Below are 20067 nucleotides of genomic sequence, written 5' to 3' on the forward strand. Positions count from 1 at the left end.
TCAGCCAGTCAGCCTTCAGTAGTGGCAGTGGTCTCGATAAGAGTGTTGCTGTTGTTTTTTCCTCTTGCCCAGTGTTTTCATTGCCAATCGCTTTCTCTTGTTATTTCATCCCAGTCGTCGTTTGGAGTAAACAAAATTTTTACTTGCGTCTCTGAGCACCCTTAAAAGGAATGTACAAATCTCATTTCGAAAAATTAACCCAATCGTTCATAATTACCGTGCTAAATTCATAGGATCTTGTATTGGACTGAATCAAAAAATTAAAAACAACATCGGAGTAAGAATGTATCCCAGATAACATTATGTGAAAAGTGTAGTCAATTAATCTACGTCTCCCTACATCCACACGTTGCAGCACGGCCGCCATCTTTTGCCTCGTGACATTTTAATCGGAACGTCTATTCGATTATTGACTTCCTAGAACAAGTTGTGTCAGCTATTAGCCCATATTATTCATTTTTGTGATGAATCGCATGTTAGAGTGGCCTAGTTGCGGCGTGAGGAGCAACCCCAACACGGCGCGTTTACCGTTGGATATTGAACAGTGTCTGGGGCAGTAGCGGTGGCGCTAGTTGTCGCCGAAGGTATGAACCTTAATATATGCGTGTTTTTTTCCTCCTATTTAGTTACACACATATTCGAGAAACGTGCTTTGCGTTAAACCATGACCTCTAGCGGCTTTTCGAAAATTATTCAGCCTGTTTTGACGTCATAACGTCACATCTACCACCGGTTCACTCACGTCGAGTGATATAGGATCGATGTAGGAGCATCCTTAGGGGTGCGTAAGCAACTGACGTCCTAGGGAAGCGAAATCACGCCTCCTGCATGATCGAAGAAGGCGTGGTTGAAAGAATTTCAAAGACAAAACCAAGCGATGACTTGGTTGAGCGCCATTTCGTCCTCTAAATTTAGACTGTCCCGCATCTAAATTGGCGTGAAACTTGAATCTTTGCGACGAAGCAACCAGTAAATAAGATCGAGTCTTATTTCGGAACCAGATCTGCTGTGAGGAACATTGCGAATGAGGTTGAAGATGCACTGTTGAAGTTAAATAGAAAACGAACATACAACGAACATTTTGCTGATGACGTTAATTGTCTCTCCGCTAGCGCAGATGCGGGAGGACGACAACCGTACAAACTGCGTTACCGCTTGTCTGCAAATCGTCACGATAGAGCATGACGACTAATCGCCATCTACCGATTTAGTCTTGGAAACCGAGAAAAAATATTTTCTATTATTTGTACACATTTTGGGCTTGTACGATTGCTACCGCTCAATTTGACCCCATTCAGCTTCTTGTTTTACCATTTACTTTCACTTCTTTTCCCTAAGGTGTACACATTTCGGAATTAAAGGATTTCGGTGGGCGGAATTGGCTTTGAGAATCTTTACCAAGCGCCGTCATGGATACGGACGTGAATCCTTGAAAAATGTTTAGTCCTCTTTATTTCAGTTTACCTATTTCGTAATATTTCAGAACGTTGAAGTGCTATCCTTATTCATCACTCAGTAGATGAAATGAAATGAATGAACGACATTGAGATTTTCCCTCCCATCTAAATGGAAATAAATAACCGATATCGATTTAGGTAACAATTTCGATTAACACTAGATGCGGCCATCAGCCAAGTAAGATGCTGTCCTTTAGGGGTCGTAGATATTCCGTTTCAAGGAATAAAAAGTGTTTCTAGATGGAAATTAATTGAAAATCACCTTTATACTTGAATATCGTATGTGAACTATAGTCAGTTGCAGTCGGTTTGGAAGTGGGCAGTGGTCGGAAATGGTGAAGCTGTAGAGCTGTTTTTCCTGAAATCAACAAACAAAATTGGAGGATATCAAACCCACCCCAATTCTTTTTGACGATAAAGAATTTTTTTTGCACTTTCTTTTTGATTTTATGCTATAACGTCATAAAAATTCAAACCCATTTCGATGGACTGCAGCTGAAAATAAACCGATATTATCAAGGGGTGGGGGGAATGTGCTTCTCCGTTTTACTTAAGTTGCGTTTAATCTAACGTTATGATTTACGTGGTAGTTTTGGTACAAATTCTAATAACTCAACAATCCGTTCAACGTCTCATTGCACGCGTCTTGAAATCTATCCGACGATCGGAATGTAATTTCATTGTTTTAATATCTATTAAAGTTTGTATTCTTTCTTATAAGGTTGGAGACGGTGGATACGATGGATACCGGTTGAATTTAAGCATCCGCATCAAACAACTAAGAAGAAATAAATGAAAGAGGAAATAAAGTGCCAGTGCAAATAAGTGAAATGACAGACAAAATGATCGTTGAAGAACGGATAACCCACGAACCGGATCGTTGGATTGGCAGTCCTGCTCCATCAAGGTGATCGAAGAAGATGTCCAACATTAAGGACTCGACGACGTGGATGCTCTTTCCTTGTTACTGTCGTCGTTTTCTTGATCACTTTGGATTGGCTTGAAGCTTCTTCACTCTCTTCACTTCAGGCAGCTCTGCCCAGTTCCTCTATCGACGCCTATCAGCCTCTACGAGAGAAAGAGAGTAAGTCTTTGATGTTATGTTACGTGATAGTTGTAACGAGGAAGTAGACAAATATCGTCACATCCGTTCTCATTATCAGTTTGAAGTTGAAAACAACAAACGCGCACATGCGTGACGTCACAGACGAGACAGGTGTCCTGAATGAGATGTGTTGTCTTGATTGATTGAATTCTTGCGCTAAAGAAACAAATGTCCGTTTTAGGACAGTTTCGATAAGAACTATAAAATTTGAAGGGGTAGAGTAATGTAAGTAATACACACACACATACACAAAAAGGATTTCGTCATTTTTACAAAATCTTTTGCCCGCCTTTACTGCTGTGTCAGTATAGGAATCTAAACCTGTTTTGGTCTTTTTAAGCTATTTACTGACGCAGTTACTAAAATAAGAGATAACCCAATGTCTTTGATTAAGGATGGCATTTCTGTGCGCCATTTAAGCAAAAGCACGTGCGGTCCACGCCCACTGAACGGAAGGAATGTTTTGGTTGATCATTTTTTCTTGTGTGCTCCAGTTTGTCCGAGTATAGAAGTTCGAAATGGCCCCCAACAGTTTTCGGAATTAGAGGGCTGCCGCGTTGTGGAAGGCTTTCTTCATGTTGTTTTGATGGAGAATATGGATTTTGCCGCCGAATTGAATAATCGCAGTTTTCCGGCCCTTCGGGAAATCACGGGCTATTTGCTATTTTACCGCGTCTTCGGGCTACGCTCCATTGGGCAGCTCTTCCCCAATTTGGCTGTCATTCGCGGCCAGCAACTTCTTTTTGACTTCTCTTTTGTCGTATACGAACTGGTGCAATTACAGGTGAGTCCGTTCGTCGTTTTCTTGTGTATTTCATTTCGCGAATGGTTGCAATTCTAATCGCTGTCTTGTCACCAATTGAACAGGAAATTGGACTTAAATCTTTGGCGGAATTGCAGCGCGGATCCGTCTTGATTGAAAAGAATCCAAATCTTTGCTACGTGGAATCGATCGACTGGGGCCGAATTGGTCTTTCTGGCCGCCCCAATCATTTCATCCAGGTCATTATTATTATTTGCATCGCAAGTATTGCATATTTTACCCTAACTGGGAGTGTTTGTGCACGGCATTTTCTTGTTTGTTCGTATCGTCGTCTGTATCAGGAAAACCGGTTTTTTGTTTGTTTGTTTGCGAGAGTTGAATTCGAGTTTATTTAGAAGTTCGTTAAGTAGGATCTCTAGCGCCATCTGATGGATTAGGATAAATAAGATCTCTTTTAATGGCTGGTTTCATCCGAAATCTTCGAACGCAAATAATTGAACTGAAACTGGAAGATGGAGATGTTGGGTGAGCGGAAGTCGAATATCTCCGACTATTCCGGTCTCTGGTAACTCCTGTCGGTATCGAACATTCCCGGCAACTAGTCTCAGTTCAGATTTTGTTCTCGTACTGTATCTTGTTCCTGATTCGTCTCATCTCGTTTTCATCCAATATGTTTTTCATTCTGTTTTCAGGGTAATAAAAAAGCCAGTGAATGTCCTAAATGCCCGGATCGTTGTCCAGCTGGTGGTGATGGACGAAGACTTTGTTGGAACAATGACGAGTGTCAAAAAGGTAAGGATTTTTTGCTTCAATGAATGGATGACTCAACTGAGCTATTAGCTGAATAAGTAAATAAGTCTCGCATTGCCAAAAATGGGAAGAAACTGGTTCGTAACGTCAGGGCAAAGCAAAGGGTCAGGATAAAACGATGGAAAGAGTTAGGGTATTCCTTTTTGTCCTTGTGAACCATAGGAAAATCGAATGCCACGAAAAGCTGTCGAGAAGATTATCAGATCTAGTTGTTGGGGCGAAAACCTTGGCACAGCAAGCGACCGTGACTTGGATTTCTTCTTCCTCTTGTTGTTAGTTTGTTTGTTGTTGTTGTTTTACTTCTTTTGTCCTTTTTTTTTTGTTGAATTCCTTGACCAAAAAAAAAAAGGGAGGGGGGAGGATATATTTATATACATATAGACACATATTGATAAAAGCAAAAGACGAAAACAAAACAACAACAAAAATAAAAAAGGCGCGACAGAGGCGACATCCGGAGACGAATGTCTCAATTTTTCGGAGACACTGACTTCGATCGATAAGTTGGTAACCCAAATATGTGTTGCTGATGCCGTTATTTATCTGGCAAATCGTGCCCTTTAAACTGTGGGAATCATGAAAACGCGAATGAATAGCAATAATTTGGAATAAAAATTTTTTTTAAACATAAGAATTATGTTGTTGTAAAAACAACGAGATCCTCAGTAGTCTAAAACTACAAATGGTGGTCATTTCGATCGGTCGCCGTCCTGTCCATAAATGGTTGGTGGCTAACAAGTTGGCTTCAGTATCGGATGACTTCTTTTATCGGAAAAGGGCGACATCTCGTTTTCAATTGCTCATCTCCCCCCCTTTATGTTTTGACTTTTAAATAAGAAAAAAAAAATCATATGAATATCATTGATTTTTCGGTAGTATGTGACCAATGTGGTCAAGGCGGCAGCGGGGCATGCAGCATGATTCCAAAAGAAGTTGGGCGTCCATCTGAAATGCGTTGCTGTCACGAAGAGTGCGCCGGTGGATGCAGTGGCAACCAGAGCAACCAGTGCGATGTTTGCAAACACGTCATCCACAACGACGAATGCCGATCTGTTTGTCCTCCAGGCCACTATCTGGTAAGATTGACCTCTCCTCTTTTCAAGAAAACTTCTTTTGTTGGGCTCGTGCAATGACCATTTCCCAGTTTGAAGTGCGGGACACGTGCACTTGTTCGGTCTGCGCTCATTGGTTACATATCTATTTGTTCCTATTAAATTACATTCTATGCATCGAAACTATCGTGTACACGAGCTGTTCTTTCCTGCACGAACTGCCCAGTCTTTGGCCGAAATTGGATCGTCCTTCTCACATTAAAATGTTTTGCATTTTTTTATTTTTAAATGCACAATTTCCTTGTGTAGTTTATGAAACGGCGCTGCGTCACGGACATTGAGTGCATTACGATGCCACCTCCTCGTCAATCTATTCAAGAATATCCGTACGTAAAACTGAATTGGAAAGTGTTTGATAAAACGGAAGAATGCATTTTGGTATGGAAACATATTTTCTTCTGTTGCAATTTTTTGGGGTTGAACGTATTCATTGAAATCAAAATGATTGATCGTTGTTGTAGGAATGTCCTCCTGGTTACCAGGAAGAGAAAAAACAACTCAATGGGACACTGTCTTACTTTACGTGCGTCCCTTGTCAAGGTATCGTCCATTTTTTGTTGGTTAAAAGTTTAAAATACATTTTAGTGAATCCCTGTCTTGTTGTTAGGTCCTTGCCCCAAGATTTGCCAAGGGTTATTTGTGAGTAACATCGAAACGGTTCAAAGGTTGCGCGGATGCACAACAATCGATGGTGATCTGGAAATGCAGATTAAAGGGGGTGACAATATCATCCAGGAACTGGAGAGGAGTCTTGGGAGCATCGAAGTGATCCGAGGTGTTCTCAAAATCACACGCTCCTTTCCCATCCTGTCGTTGAGTTTCTTCAAGAGCTTGAAGACCATTACCGGGAAACTGAATGCGATACATTCCAGTGGGAGTAAGAATTTTGACGATGAGTAAGATCCGTTCATTTCTTTATGCATTAGCTATTTTTATTACCTTTTTTTATTTTTCGTTCACAGATACGCATTGACTGTCCAGGATAATCAAAACTTACAGCAGCTATGGCCGAAGACACAGAATTTAACAATTCACAAAAAAGTGTTGTTCCATTTTAATCCTAAGCTTTGTCTGAATTTAATCGAAGAACTCGTCAATTCAAGTAGACTTCCAGGCGCTGAGCCGTTTAAGCATTTAGAAGTGGACATCTCACCGTGGTCTAATGGCGATAAGGCCACATGCAATGAACAAGTTCTTAACGTCACTATCATTAACAAATCATCCGTATCAATGCTGCTAAGCTGGGATAATTTTAGAGCGATGTTGGATGACAAGCGCCAGTTGCTGGGCTATATTGTTTCTTACATCGAGGCCCCGTATACAAATTTATCTTACTATGACGGCCGTGACGCTTGTGGTGGTGATGGGTGCGTTTTTAGTTTCATTTTCAACTAAGATTGGAGATTTAAAACTGTGCTTTTTAAGGTGGAGAGTGAACAACGTTGCCGCTAACATTGACGGGGATTCAAAAGAAAAGCAAATGCACCTTATGACGAATCTCCGCCCTTACACTCAGTATGCGATATACATACAGACCTACACAGTAGCGCTGCAGCAGATGGGCCAACGCATAGGCGCCCGTAGTCCCATTTTGTATGAGAGAACAAGTCCAGATGGTAAAGCATGGGCTGACTGAAGGATTGGTATTATTTCTTTCTATTTTCATTTTGGTTTTCTTTCGTTTATTAATAGAACCTGACCAGCCTGAAGATTTGAGGGCTTATGCCAATTCCAGTTCAGAACTTATCATCGAATGGAAACCACCCATTAATCCTAATGGAATAGTCTCATTCTACAAAGTCTTTGGAAGTTGGCGAAGAGACGACCAAGACTACGTTGATAAACACGATCATTGCGCCGAACGTAAGACTTTAATGTTGCAAATTACAAAATAATTTCTTGAAATTTTGAAACTCTGCCCAAATGTTTTCTACTCAACATATGGTGTAAATATGTGTTGTAGAAGGATGTTGTTTAATTGTTGTCTTACTTTAGATGTAAGTTCGTTGGTGGTGACTGAGACAAAAAAGACCATTGAAGACAATTCATCCGATAATCGGACTTCGATTTTCGCCAATCCCAGTTTTCTTGGCAGCGCAACTAGCGAAAATAACGTTGGAACAGATGGTGTTAATGGTGGTAGTGCTCAATTAGGGAAGTGTTGCGAGTGTACTGGGTTGAATGACAAAATTACTCTGGAGAAGAAGGAAAAGGAACAGCAATTTAAAATTGAATTTGAGAATTTTCTGCATGATAAAATTTATATCAAAGACACTCAGTAAGTTATCTTTTTAACGCATTTTAGTTACGTGAAACTAACTGCTATTTTGTACGTAGTATCATCGGAAGGAACAAACGACATATCGATTTGGGCGAACACGACATGAATGCCATAGAATTCCCTGAAGAAAACCCAATGATTAATTCATCGCACAACCAAGCAAATATGATAGCCAAAGAAAATCACACAAACACCTACCACAATAATCGGCTAATCACTTTTTATCAAGAAGTCACTGGGACAAGCTACACGGTGGTAGGCTTACGTCATTATGCGGAGTATACCATTGAAGTGGTGGCCTGTCACGATCCCATCGGAAATACTCGTCTTTGTAGTAAGACTGCCGTGACGTCGGCGCGCACCAAGCAGAGTGGTATACTCGTTTTTATTTTAAACACGGCTTGCAATGGAAATTTGGTTTCATCTTCAGTTTGTTTGTTACAGATTATGCCGATGATATCGTTGGCGGTATAACAAGATCCGATTCGAATAACACGTCTCAGTGGGTTAAAATTTCCTGGGAGGAACCAGACGATCCCAATGGTCTGATAACCAAATACCTACTTGAGTACAGACGATCAGACAACGTAGGTTTATGCCATGTCTTTTCCTTTTATTTTTCCAGTTTTTTTTGTTAAACGTTGCTTTAAATATTTGTTACAGGGAAAAATCGTTAAAGAATGCATTCGTCGAAAGGACTTTGTAGAAAGCAACAAAACACGAGTGTTGGGAGACCTGAGACCTGGAAACTATTGCGTTCAAGTTCGTGCTTTTTCTTTAGCTGGACCTGGTCCACCCACGAAGGACGTGTGCTTTCTCATCGAGGTAGCTTTTTGTTTGTTTTTTTTATTTGCTGAAGGAAAATCTTATGCGTACAAACATTTTCCCTTTCTTTAGGAACCCGCCAGCGGAATGAGTACTAGCACGATCACGATATTTGTGCTCGTTCTGCTTGTCGTCGTGTTTTTGGCTGCATGTATTGCGTACTTCATTTTGAAGAACAAAAAGAACAAGGATGAGCATGGCATCATATCTATCAATCCGGATTATCACCGTAATTTCAAGAAAACTTCTTTCCGCTGCTATTTTACTTACTGATTGATTTTGTTCCTTCAGAATACGTTCTCGACGAGTGGGAAGTCGACCGTGATAATGTTGTCATCATTCGTGCACTCGGTCGTGGATCATTTGGTATGGTCTATGAGGGATTGTTACGTAATGCAATTCCATACGAACCAGATATCAAGTGTGCTATCAAAACAGTTAACGAAAAAGCCACGCAAAAGGAAAAAATTCAGTTCCTCAATGAAGCTTCCGTCATGAAGTAAGAAGAACTTTCATCTAATTCGAATAAAGGAATCAATTTCATCGTTTTGTAGGGAATTTAATGCCAACCACGTTCTTAAACTATTGGGAGTCGTTTCGAAAGCTCAGCCGACGTTAGTCATCATGGAGCTAATGGCTAATGGAGATTTAAAATCTTATTTGCGTTCTCACCGCCCCGACTGTGAGGAAAACGTCATTCAGGGCCGCCAACCGCCTACGCTCAAGGTATAACATACAGGTGGGACTTGTGATTTCGCTCTAAATAATCTAAGTTTTATTGATTTATTTAGTGCATATTGAAAATGGCCACGGAAATAGCCGACGGTATGATGTATCTGTCGGAAAAGAAATATGTTCACCGCGATCTAGCTGCCCGAAATTGCATGGTGGCTGGTGATTTGACCGTCAAGATTGGCGACTTCGGGCTTACACGGGATGTGTACGAAACAGATTATTACCGGAGAGGAGACGCACAAGGTTGGTTACCTGTTCGATGGATGGCCCCCGAGTCACTGCGTGATAGCGTCTACACTTCATCGAGTGACGTCTGGAGTTTCGGTGTTGTCTTGTGGGAAATGGCTACCCTTGCATCGCAGCCTTACCAGGGCTTGACAAACGAGCAGGTGGTCAAATACGTTGTCGAAGGTGGTGTTATGGAACGACCAGAAGGTTGCCCAGAAAGGCTATACATTCTTATGGAAAGTTGTTGGCAGTTCCAACCCAAAAGACGACCCACTTTCATGGAACTCATCGAAAATTTCTTGCCTGACGTAACATGAAATAGATGTAAGACAGTTGTAAAATTTTATTCATCGATTGGTTTCAACAGGTTCCATCGCAGTTTGCCAGTGTCTCGTTTTATCATTCAGACGCTGGAATCAAGGCGCGGGTGGCCATAAAGGCTCACTATGAGCAAGAAACTCAGTTTCTCAACGACCCTTCGACGCCGCTACATCAATCAGCAAACGATAGTGACAATTTTCTAGTGAATAAACCGATAACGCGAAATCATCGATACGGTAGTGATCAGGTTGTGCAAATTGATGATGTGCAGCAAAGAGGCAGGGACTGCGAGAAACTGGAGGCGTCCGACGTGCGATTTGGAATCAGAAGTGACAACGCTGAACAAGACTTGAGAGACGATGATGTGAGCTACGAAGACCACGTTCCAGTTCTGTTTCCAAAAGAAAAGAAAGCGTATGTTTTGATGAAGAATCCTGACGGTCGTGTGGCTGCCAATGGCAGCAGTGGCAGCAAAAATGAGAAATCCCAAGGCACTACTTCTGTGGCAAGTGAAGATAGCAAAGGAAGTTACGTGAGCAATGGGAGTGCCTCCAACGGATACGTCATGGGCATCTTGAAACAACGACGTCATAACAGTGTTGACACAGAATGTTGACGGGCTTCTCCACTGTCTCTTTTCGTTTGCTCCGAGTTGCAGTCTACCTCGTGCAAACAAGTGTTTTGTCTGACAGTTACCCACAAAAAAGGGAATAGCTCAACAGAAACAGACCAGTGAATTTGCAACAAAAAAGGCAAGTCACTTTCAATATTTTCTGCATTCGTTATCTGACGTTTTATTTTATTTTTATTTTTTTTTGCGTACTGTTTGTACTTTTAAACAATGTATAAAAAAAAGTTTTGAGCCAATGTATATATGACCTGTGACAAAAGAACTTTACAACTGCCGAAAAACGTTGTGAATAACACAAATGCCGAAAACAGACTGGTCAACGACGCTCCGTTTGTATCTGTGTCAAATTTATGGATAATATTTATACAGTGCATATATTTTATGACTTTAAAAAATAAGAAAAAAATTTAATTCCAATTGTTTTTTCTTGTTAATTGAAAACAACGACAAAAAAGGTCAAAACAACCATTTTATTGTTGTACCTCATTCGCTAGTTTAGTTGTCTGTTGATATCTGGTTAATAATTTGTGAAGAAGAAAAAAAAAAAAAAAAAAACAAAAATTTGCATATTTATCTGCTCAAAACGCATGTGAGCTGCCTCAAACGTACATGGTTTTTGTGTCCGTGGCTACACAGCATATGTGTGCCGTACTCCTTAACGCTTTTTCCTTCTTCCAGCAAATATCCGTCTTATGTTTGCTGATACAAGTCACTCTTTCTTTTTATCCTTGTTACAAATTGAGTGCATGTGATTGAATGTTGCCGATTGTTCATACTTTTTATTATTTGTCTCCATCTATTGGACTCTCAAACGAGTCTGAAACAATGGATCAAGAAGAGAAAAAGGGAAGCTATTACAACAATACACAAGCCCAAATTTGCAGTTTGTTCATTAGAGACCCTGGGAGTAATCTAAGAGGTCATCAATCAGAGAAGCGCTACTGGCGTCCAGCAAACCCTTCTCGTAATCAAAGACCAACCCACCAGCATCCATCCAGTCTTGTGGAAGAGGCGAGCTGTTGCGGGATCCAGGTCGGCTTAACAACGAACTGCGCCGCGGCGATATGAACTTGGTTTCCAACACTTTCAACAAATCCAGATTATTGTCAACTCTGCTTTCCCCATCCATTTGTTCGGGTGAGCGCTGGATCAAGTTCCGGCTAACAAAGGCACTTCGTTCTTTTTTTTTTTTTTTTATAGAATCGTAATTGATAACTTGATTATAGTTAGATATATTAATGTGTTGTGTGCTTGGTTTACCGAAAGAGCTGTTTGGATCAATGAAGCCATGTGCGGGTGCGGCAGGGCTATCAAAACGAACCAAATCGAATACGATGCTTTCCGCGGCTTGGTCCCAAACACTGCCACCGTGGGTAGTCTGAGGCGTTGACAAAGCAGCTGCCTCCAACTGCTGAGCAACCTGAGGCAAAGAACGTCGTTCTGTTTGCTGCTTCCGCGAGTGAGATCCAGCCACAAGTCCCACGACTGGGCTAGCAGCCAAGCTACTAGGCCGGCTCATTCTCGTGTGTGCGGGCAAGAAAATAGTTCCTATTGGTGTCCTATTCAGTGAAGAGTTCCTACTCGGCTCTGGCGTCAATGATCGTTTTCGACACAGTTCCAGTCCAGAACTGCTCATCTGAAACGAAAAAAAAAAAATGCGTTAAACGGCTGCCTGTCTTATCACCTTATGATTGATACAAACTTCTTGACTGCGACGCTTATCAAGCATTCGTAATTCAGGCATTTCAAAAATTGGCCGACCCACAGAGCCATTGCCGTTCTGACCGCTTTTTCGTCTTCGACCATCTAACAATTTATTTTAAATAAGCATTAAGAAGAAAACGAATAATGGGGTTGATTCCCAAACGGGCTTTGTTACCTCGAGCGGGACGTCGATTTAGTAGATCTAGACTTGGTCTGCCGGAATTCAGCTGATTAAGTCGCATTTTCGCTTTGGCGCCCATTTCAACAGGCGTCATACCTAGAGCTGCTCGTAGAGCGGCCGGAGTAGTAGCCTCGGCGCTATTCTTATCGGGAATCAGAACGTTACGGAAGGGTGTGACCGACTGCAGAGCCATGGGCATATTGCCCTGAAATTTGGAGCTAAGCATCTTGTTGATTGCTTCTGTCTGCTCGTTGAACTAAGCAAAAGCAAAAATTAAAAAGTTGATCAACGTCAAGGCGAGATGGCTGTAGAAAGAACATCGCCTTACAATCTGGTTCCAACGAGCATACAACTGACTAGCAACTTCGGTTCGTGATTCAGCTGACAACTGAAGACGAGATAGTTTTATCAGTTCATCTGAATGAGAGAAACATCAACGTACGATCTAAAAATAACACAGAAACAGAAATGCACCTTCAAGCGATGAAAAGCTAAGTTTTTCGGTAATCTCCTTCGCTGCTGTGACGGAAAACAAAATCAAGTTCAACAACGGTACCAAATCATAGTGCCCGCCATTTTTTTTAAGTTCTAAGCCACTTCCCTAAATTAACCATCAAAAATAATAACATTACACAACATAAACTAAAATCAGGGAATGGAGGAATTACGCTATGTATAGTTTGGTACTGCTCGATGAAATCGGTAGGGAAGGAGCTGATTAGTTTTCTTCCATTCATACACGCTTGCCGCCCTTTGGTCATTTCAATGACATCCTTGATAATGTCCCACGATCTCTTGAAGGATTCCTCGTAAATTAACAGTCCTTTCATGAGCGTGTTAAGGTTTTCGTTTTCCTTTTCAATCTCGGATGCCAATTCTGCAATAGAAATCATTTTGTCGTTGTTACTTGCTCGTAAAATGCTATGGATGAACCGATACCTAAGCAGATTTCGTTATTATCAAGATCAATGAGAGCCTTTTTCTTGGGTTCTGGTAGAGCAGAGGTTTCAGCTATTAAACACAGCTCCTTCTTAGCTCTTATTTCTTCTTCACACAATTCTCTGTATTCTGATTGTAATTCTCTAAGACAATATAGCGGTAACATTAATTAGGTTTGACATACACGCACGAAAGAAAAATACCTTGCTAGTTGTTTGTAGTATTGATATTCTTCTTTAAAACTATTTGTTATCTTTACATGTGCTTCAAATTCAGAATGGAGATGTCCCTTGAGAACTTGAAGTTTTAGGTGTGTGATTAGCGGATTTGAATTGAAAACAGGTGCTGGTTCCAGAGGTGGGTTTCGCACTGGTATTTTGCCAAGGATGTGTGAAGCCAAAGCACACATTAGCTGAGCAAACTTTTCTCCCCCTGGGGATAGAAACATTGAGGGATTGATGTGACGGCCATCAAACTGGAAAGCATCTTTGTTATTCTGTAACAGTTTGCAATTAGTTTTTGAATTTAAACATCAACAAAATTAAGACTGGTACCTCTTGCACTTCAGCCAACCACAGCCTAACTTTCTTTCGGAACTCTGCCTCTTGTTTCTTGTCGGTGATAGGCCAAACATCACGAAAAACTTCCTTTGATCGAGACCCATCAAGTTTATAGAACAGGAAGTGTACAACAAGCTGGAAAGCCTTTTGATTGGGAACTCTGAAGAGATCTTTATCAAACTTTATTTTATGTTTTTCCGACATGGATTTGTTATCAAACTTCAAGAGTCTGAGATACACGAAAAGCGTATTGTAATAGTCCAGCTCAATAGTAACTTCATTTTCTACAGGAGTACTCGCTTCACAACTGGCTGCAGAAATGTTGGAGGCCATAGTCTAAATGAAGAAAATTAAATCCTTTGTGTTTTTTATCACAGATGAGACGAATTTCGCACTTGACAGGTAAACTTATTTTGAAACTGACAAATCAAACTGGATCTGCAGCGTTGCCTATATCCCTGTTACCCCATGAGAAACGGAGACAGAGGGCGCGCAGAACGGCAGAAGAGAGCGGAAGTGCTTAAGTAGGAAATAGCAGAAAGCACACAGCAGAGCCAGAACCCAGAAGCCCAGAGCCAGCTGAGCTTGTATATTTGTGAGTTTAGTCATTATTATCTAGTATGGAATGGTACGCGTTATGTTGCAGGTGTTTAATGTTGGCAATGTTGTCAACAGGTGCGGATAATTGTTATTGGCCCGTAGTAGAGCCTAATACCGGGCGTAAGATATTCGATTTTTACACGTAAAATTAACGTTTTACCAAGGCCTACTTAATGGTTAAGGCCTGTAAACATGTATCTACTGCCATGAAGGCGACAGGTGTAGCCAGAATTCCTATCCCTGCCCCTGTGAGAGCCAATAAGACGAAAAAGGGAGGCGAAGACTTCGCCATCTGGCGTTCAGAATCAAACTCGTTGAAAAATAAATATTGAGGCATGAAATGAAAAAATAAACAAAAAATTAAGGGAAATTAGTTATGAAACGGATATATTTTTTACATGCATAACAATCAAATAAATATCATTCGTTCTATTTTCGAACCTGTCGAATGTACAGAAATCTTGTTTCAGCGTGTGTTCACGACTTAAACGGAAATAAAAAAGGTAGGGAACTGTTATTAAGGGTTGAGAATGGAATCAGGGAACGGTGTTAGAAGCTATTAGATGCACGGTAATTCCTCGATGCGCCTTAAATGTGCCGAGTGAAGTAACTGCAAAGCAAGGTCGTCCAAGGGAAAGGCAAATCCGTCCCTCAATCACAAGACGATATAACTCTCGCAATGACTGGAAAGATTTATCAAGTTGGCAATCAGATGAAGTAGGTGGCCGTGCGGAAGAAAAAACCCTGTCATTTATGAATTCCGATAAACAAAAACAAATTAAGACATGCAAATTTACTTCAATTGCTGAGAAGAGAGAGGGCACTACTCAATATTATTTCAAAACTTAAAATCTCATAAACAACATTACCCTTATTGTTTTTTACAGACTGTGGTGGCCTTTTCTATCCCACAGTTGAGTTTGTGTCAAGGCTGTGGACGGTGTATCTATTTGTAAAGGAGTGCCTTTGACAGATGTCAAGCTCGACTTTCATGTTGAAGGGCCTTGTTGAATTCCTTCTGCCCCATCTGGAGACATGTAACACTTTTCTCTGTGAAATCGCTCGTCCTGGTGAAAATAACAAAGCATTAATTGAAGTTATTTTGAGAAAATTTTTGAAACCAATTTTGTCTAACAAGAAAAAGTTGCGTTTAAGTTTAAATAAGAAGACCAGTACCTTTGGTCCAGCCAATAAGGAACGTAGGGCCAGAACACTGAAACAATAAATGAAACTCAAATTCTGCAGCATTTTCTATTTCTTAAATTTAAATAACAAAATGCTTACCATTATTTGGCTGAAGACGTCAAACGTTAGTCCCAACCCCCATTTTCTTTCTATCTTCCCATCCTTACGAGGTGGCATTTTTGAACGCCAGACGGCGAAGTCTTCGCCTCCTTTTTTCTTCTGATTGGCTCTTGACTGGGGAAAGGATAGGGAATTTTGCAAATCCTCTCGCCGTCATAGGGGAACATTCAAGTTTACAGGCCTTAACCATTAAGTAGGCCTTGGTTTTACTCGGCGCCTTCAGGCTGGTTAACGATTCGTCTGCTAGGCATTTGCTTGTTTCTCGAGCAATTTCCAGCAGTTGTAAAATATGCGATTCTTTTGTTTCCTTGTAATTTACTCAAGATTATTTCTCTTTCCCTTATTGGTCCTCGTTTTTTTTTAAATTGTGTATTGCCATAATTCAATCTGGGAGAATGAGAGAACAATGTCACAATCTTTTGCTGTGGATGAACAAATCAACAAGTTAACAACATTGTGATGTCACAGCAAATGTTTGGTGGGAAGGATGACAGACAAAGCAAGAAACTAGAAAAATCTTAAAAGTAAGGATGACTATTTCTATGTAACAAGTTTACGTCTCGTTGTTATAAATGTCACTTGTTCAGAAGGGGTTTTGGAATCTTTATATGGCAAATATTTAGGGCCTAGGCTATTATTAATCACTCATGCACACACTGCTAGATAATATGGAAATGTTAATCCATTACTTAATATTTTCAAAGTACTTTGTTTAATGTTTATTCCTCACCCTAACAGCCTCAATTAGATGGATCTGAACAAGAGTAAATAAATAATTTTAATTAACCTATTTATCTTTAGGGTTTTGGTTGGTACCTGTTCACTTGGATTAGCAATAGCTAATTTACGTCCACCACCTCCCCATTGCAAGATTCTTTTTGACGCGCGGAAGGACAAATTCGATTGAAATACGATTTGCCAGGTCTGCGTGAAAAACTTTCGGCGTTCTATAAGAAGGTCGTGTGGATCTAAAAGTATTTACCTTAGTTGACCAGATAACCAAGTTTCCTTGCAAGTCAATAGAAGTTAGAAACATGCCGTCAGGCGAAAAGGATATGTCCCAAATAGAATTGGTTTGTACGAGCAAACTAAGGACTGGATCGCTATTTCCACAGCTATCCCATAACACTACAGAGCCGTCCTCTAATCCGCTGTACTTAATTTCAAAAGAAGCAGGTTTAATTTATAAAATTAATTTGAAAAATTTCAGAAAGTTTTTAACCAGGCAATCAACGTCCAACTTGATTCAGCTATCGAGTCACCAAAAAGGTACCAAGCTAAACATGTGGGTCTTTTCATTCTTTCACTTTTAACTAAATAAATAGGCTCATTTTTGTCCATCGACCATACCTGTACAGAAACAGCATCAGAACTGAATGTTTTAAAAAATCTTGTTTTTTCACCATTGTCGATCCGTTCAGCGATAAGCACCCCAAAAGATTTAAAGTATTGTTCCAAGATAGGGATAGCACTGCATCCTGTGCAAGAAAAAAACAAACAGAAAGTTTTCAATTGCCAAAGCAATTATTATTTATAAATTTCTACTACTCCATGATCAAAAGATCTTATTGGCGATTCAGTTCCAATTTGGCATAGCAGGATTAACCCGTCATCGGAACATGAAAAAAACTGATCATCCGAGATCCATACTAAGTCTCTTAACAGACTAGAATGGAAGGTAAATCTTTGTTTGGGGGCTTTTGGTTGGTTATGGGCACGATCCCAAACCAGAACAGTCTGCAAACGAGGTACAATTATTCATGTTATTATTTTAGCGCACATGATGTACCTGATCACTTCGAGTTGCGAAGGTAGTAGGCAGGGAAGGATTCCATGTGATAGCCCACACTTGTTCACCATTTGGATCTTTAATTTCCATCGACGTTTTGGTGTTTTTGTTCCATAGTACAATTTGCCCATCCAAAAATGCGACGAGCAAAAGACTGCCGTCCATCTATTAAGTTAAACAATAATTTAGTAAATTTTGGAAATAAAATGGGAGCTTTATCATTTACGTTCCATCCGAGATCTGTCATTGCCGATATTGCATTTACTTTGTTCCATGATTTATTTTCCCATGTGCTGACTAAGTCGGCTTGCCTTTTCCCTTCAATTATGAGAACCTTTCCATCACTTAACCCACATCCTAGGATAGGCCAAACTGGATTAAAACTGGAAAAGTATACCGAACCATTTTCTTCACTTTGGAAGCAATCTATCTCGTTTCTTACAAACTGATCTACGATACAAACAAGAAACACAATCTTTTTAATTCAACTATAAAGAACAAGTAAGGCTCACCGTACTCCACTTTTTTTTTCTTGAAAGACGAACAACCTCTCTGTTCGGAATCCTCTTCTCTTTTACCAGCTTTGTTGATGGTATGTGACGATAACATGTTGGTATAATTCCTAAGAAATATTTCTATCTAACACTTACAGTCACTTACACAACTTACAGTCGCGTACTGAAATCGAATTCCCTTTTTAAAAAACCTTTCCTTTATCTACCCCAATGGTGCAATCCCATAGATACTAGATAATAGAGAAAGTGACTGACGCGAACCCCCCCCCCCGTTTGCGAACGCACTCTGCGGATTCCACCATGTTTCTCGCTAGTCTGTGTTTCCTCTGAGGAATTCATATAGGGAAAGAAGGGAGTCACGAAAAAATATTTGTGAAACGTTTGCAATTTGCCGAAGGATACGAGCAATAATTTTCTGTGAAAGGTAAGTGAACGAGCTACATTTTAGTATTAAATTAATGGGTATTTAGTTCTAGAAAACAGCTAAATTTTAATGTTAAACGGTATTGTACCACTAAGTATTGTTACCACCCCAACTTTATGTAAAAGAAAGAAAAAAACTATTTAAAAATAAACTTGATTTCCGTGATTAGCATTCAATTCTGAATTGAAATCGGGTTTTTTAAGCGAAAGTTGAAATTTGGCCAAAAATGGAAAAGTGTATAGCCTTTTGCTGGGTGCTATGGCCGAATAAAATATTAGGTTTCACGTAAGTTAAGCCAGAGTAATAGAATACAGGTGTAGCCACGGCCATGTTAACTCCCCCTCTCGGATTTTTTCCCAAAAGTTGTTGCCAATTTCGTGTATCGATTGTGAGAAAATGAGGCAAGATATCGATTTAAGTGTCCCATAACCGTAACTGCCACCTATGAATTGAGTTTTAAGGAGGTTTTATTGTTATAACAACCCATATGTTTATACATACATTTTTTCACACTAATTAATTAAGCCACTTTTTGTTTACTTTCTGAAGTTACAGACGACGAAAATCAGCGAAAAAATAGCGAAAACGTAATACATCACAAGTTCACAACATAGCCGCTATGGCGCTTTCGTTATGGGACAGAAAGACTTTCAGGCCAAAAAGGCAATGGGAGGGCCCGCCATAAGCGTGGCTACACCAGTATTCTATTACTCTGGTTAAGCAGTTTTTGAAAAACACGAAATCAAAGTTGTAGTTAGCGCAACCACTTTGAATTCAAATAACACAAAAACTATAAAGCCCATGTAAAAGCAAAGTTGATTTTCGTAATCAGCGTTAAATTTTGAATCGAAATCAGGTATAGTTAGCTATATCTAGATTTTTGCCAAAAATGAAAAAGTGGGAAGGCTATACCCTTCCTACTTTTGTCAAAATCCGCAAAAAGTGACATCTCTTGGAATTCAATAAAAATCATCCATTATAATCAAAATTTTACGCTGAGTTGGAGAAAAGCATTCGTTTTCTTGTCAAACTAGCCGATTTTGAAATAAACGGAAGAAAAATATGTGTAGCCTATCACAATAAATTTGTGTATTCGTTTTTTACGTTTATTTCTAGAACTATAAGCCCAACTTAATAAAAAACTTGATTTTCAATCTTCTCGTTTAATTTTGAATCGAAATCATGTATTTTTAACTATATCTAGATTTTTGCCAAAAATTGAAAAAGTGGGAAGGGTATAGCCTTCCCACTTTTGTCAAAATCTGCAAAAACCGACATCTCTTTGAATTCGATAAAAATCACGTTATTCACTCAAAATTGAACGCTGAATTCGAAAATTAGATTAGTTTTTTCGTCAGCTAAGTAGATTTTGAAATAAACGGAACAAAAGTGCTTTAAGCGCATTAACTTTGTTCTTCCGTTTTCCAGGTTTCTTTCCGAAACTATAAGCCCAACGCAAAAACTAACTTAATTTTCGAGCTCCTCGTTCAATTTTCAATCGAAATCGTGTATTTTATACTGAATCTATAATTTAACAAACTTTGCACCGCTTGTTGGGCCATCTACCGGGACATGTCATTAGCTTTTATATCGAAAACCCCAAAAAATGAAAACTCGGGCTTATATTTAAAATCCGACTACTTGGTGAACGAATTTCGACTGTAAATTTAATGAAACTTAACCAATCATAACAGAATTTGAATGCTGTGCCCGAATAAAATATTAGCTTTCACGTTAGTTAAGCAGTTTTTGAAAAACACGAAATCAAAGTTGTAGTTAGCG

At 39.8% G+C, this 20067-nt stretch overlaps 3 protein-coding genes and 2 long non-coding RNA genes across 7 annotated transcripts; 2 read left to right on the plus strand and 3 right to left on the minus strand.

Moving 5' to 3' along the window:
• The first annotated feature begins 6 nt into the window (after nt 1–6).
• LOC116918296 (insulin-like peptide receptor) lies at nt 7–11151 on the plus strand. Its single transcript, XM_032923977.2, is given in 22 exon segments — nt 7–584; nt 2179–2353; nt 2355–2541; nt 3057–3346; nt 3430–3564; nt 4018–4117; nt 5012–5211; nt 5497–5625; nt 5709–5787; nt 5855–6143; nt 6210–6614; nt 6673–6863; nt 6940–7110; nt 7243–7525; nt 7585–7901; nt 7973–8115; nt 8192–8353; nt 8426–8582; nt 8645–8852; nt 8908–9079; nt 9145–9624; nt 9684–11151. Coding segments are annotated over 21 exon segments (4734 nt in total). The 5' UTR covers nt 7–584; nt 2179–2287; the 3' UTR covers nt 10254–11151.
• LOC116918728 lies at nt 11028–14185 on the minus strand. The gene is made up of 10 exons (XM_032924471.2): nt 13647–14185; nt 13296–13588; nt 13093–13235; nt 12822–13030; nt 12628–12754; nt 12482–12570; nt 12148–12409; nt 11971–12074; nt 11529–11904; nt 11028–11447 (listed from the first exon to the last, which is right to left on the minus strand). The coding sequence occupies exons 1-10, from the start codon at nt 13983–13985 to the stop codon at nt 11161–11163; spliced, it is 2229 nt and encodes a 742-aa protein (XP_032780362.2). The 5' UTR covers nt 13986–14185; the 3' UTR covers nt 11028–11160.
• Nucleotides 14186–14622: 437 nt separating this feature from the next.
• On the minus strand, nt 14623–15578 carry LOC123468142. Its single transcript, XR_006642093.1, has 4 exons — nt 15537–15578; nt 15429–15465; nt 15122–15319; nt 14623–14996 (listed from the first exon to the last, which is right to left on the minus strand). It is a non-coding gene; the product is annotated as an uncharacterized LOC123468142 (long non-coding RNA).
• Nucleotides 15579–15938: 360 nt separating this feature from the next.
• Nucleotides 15939–16901, plus strand: LOC123468165. The gene is made up of 2 exons (XR_006642097.1): nt 15939–16081; nt 16359–16901. It is a non-coding gene; the product is annotated as an uncharacterized LOC123468165 (long non-coding RNA).
• Nucleotides 16080–18134, minus strand: LOC116919606 (F-box-like/WD repeat-containing protein TBL1XR1). 3 transcript variants are annotated; one of them, XM_045167806.1, is made up of 9 exons: nt 17859–18134; nt 17573–17703; nt 17347–17511; nt 17103–17294; nt 16961–17035; nt 16780–16907; nt 16540–16708; nt 16374–16481; nt 16080–16311 (listed from the first exon to the last, which is right to left on the minus strand). In XM_045167806.1, the coding sequence occupies exons 1-9, from the start codon at nt 17953–17955 to the stop codon at nt 16270–16272; spliced, it is 1107 nt and encodes a 368-aa protein (XP_045023741.1). In that variant the 5' UTR covers nt 17956–18134; the 3' UTR covers nt 16080–16269. The 3 variants fall into 3 exon arrangements, with proteins under 3 accessions (XP_045023741.1, XP_045023731.1, XP_032781516.2); XM_045167796.1 differs by having other exon boundaries at nt 17573–17796; nt 17859–18132; XM_032925625.2 differs by having other exon boundaries at nt 17106–17294; nt 17573–17796; nt 17859–18131.
• Nucleotides 18135–20067: the final 1933 nt, after the last annotated feature.

Source organism: Daphnia magna, linkage group LG1, assembly GCF_020631705.1.
Source record: "Daphnia magna isolate NIES linkage group LG1, ASM2063170v1.1, whole genome shotgun sequence".
NCBI lineage: Eukaryota > Metazoa > Arthropoda > Branchiopoda > Diplostraca > Daphniidae > Daphnia > Daphnia magna.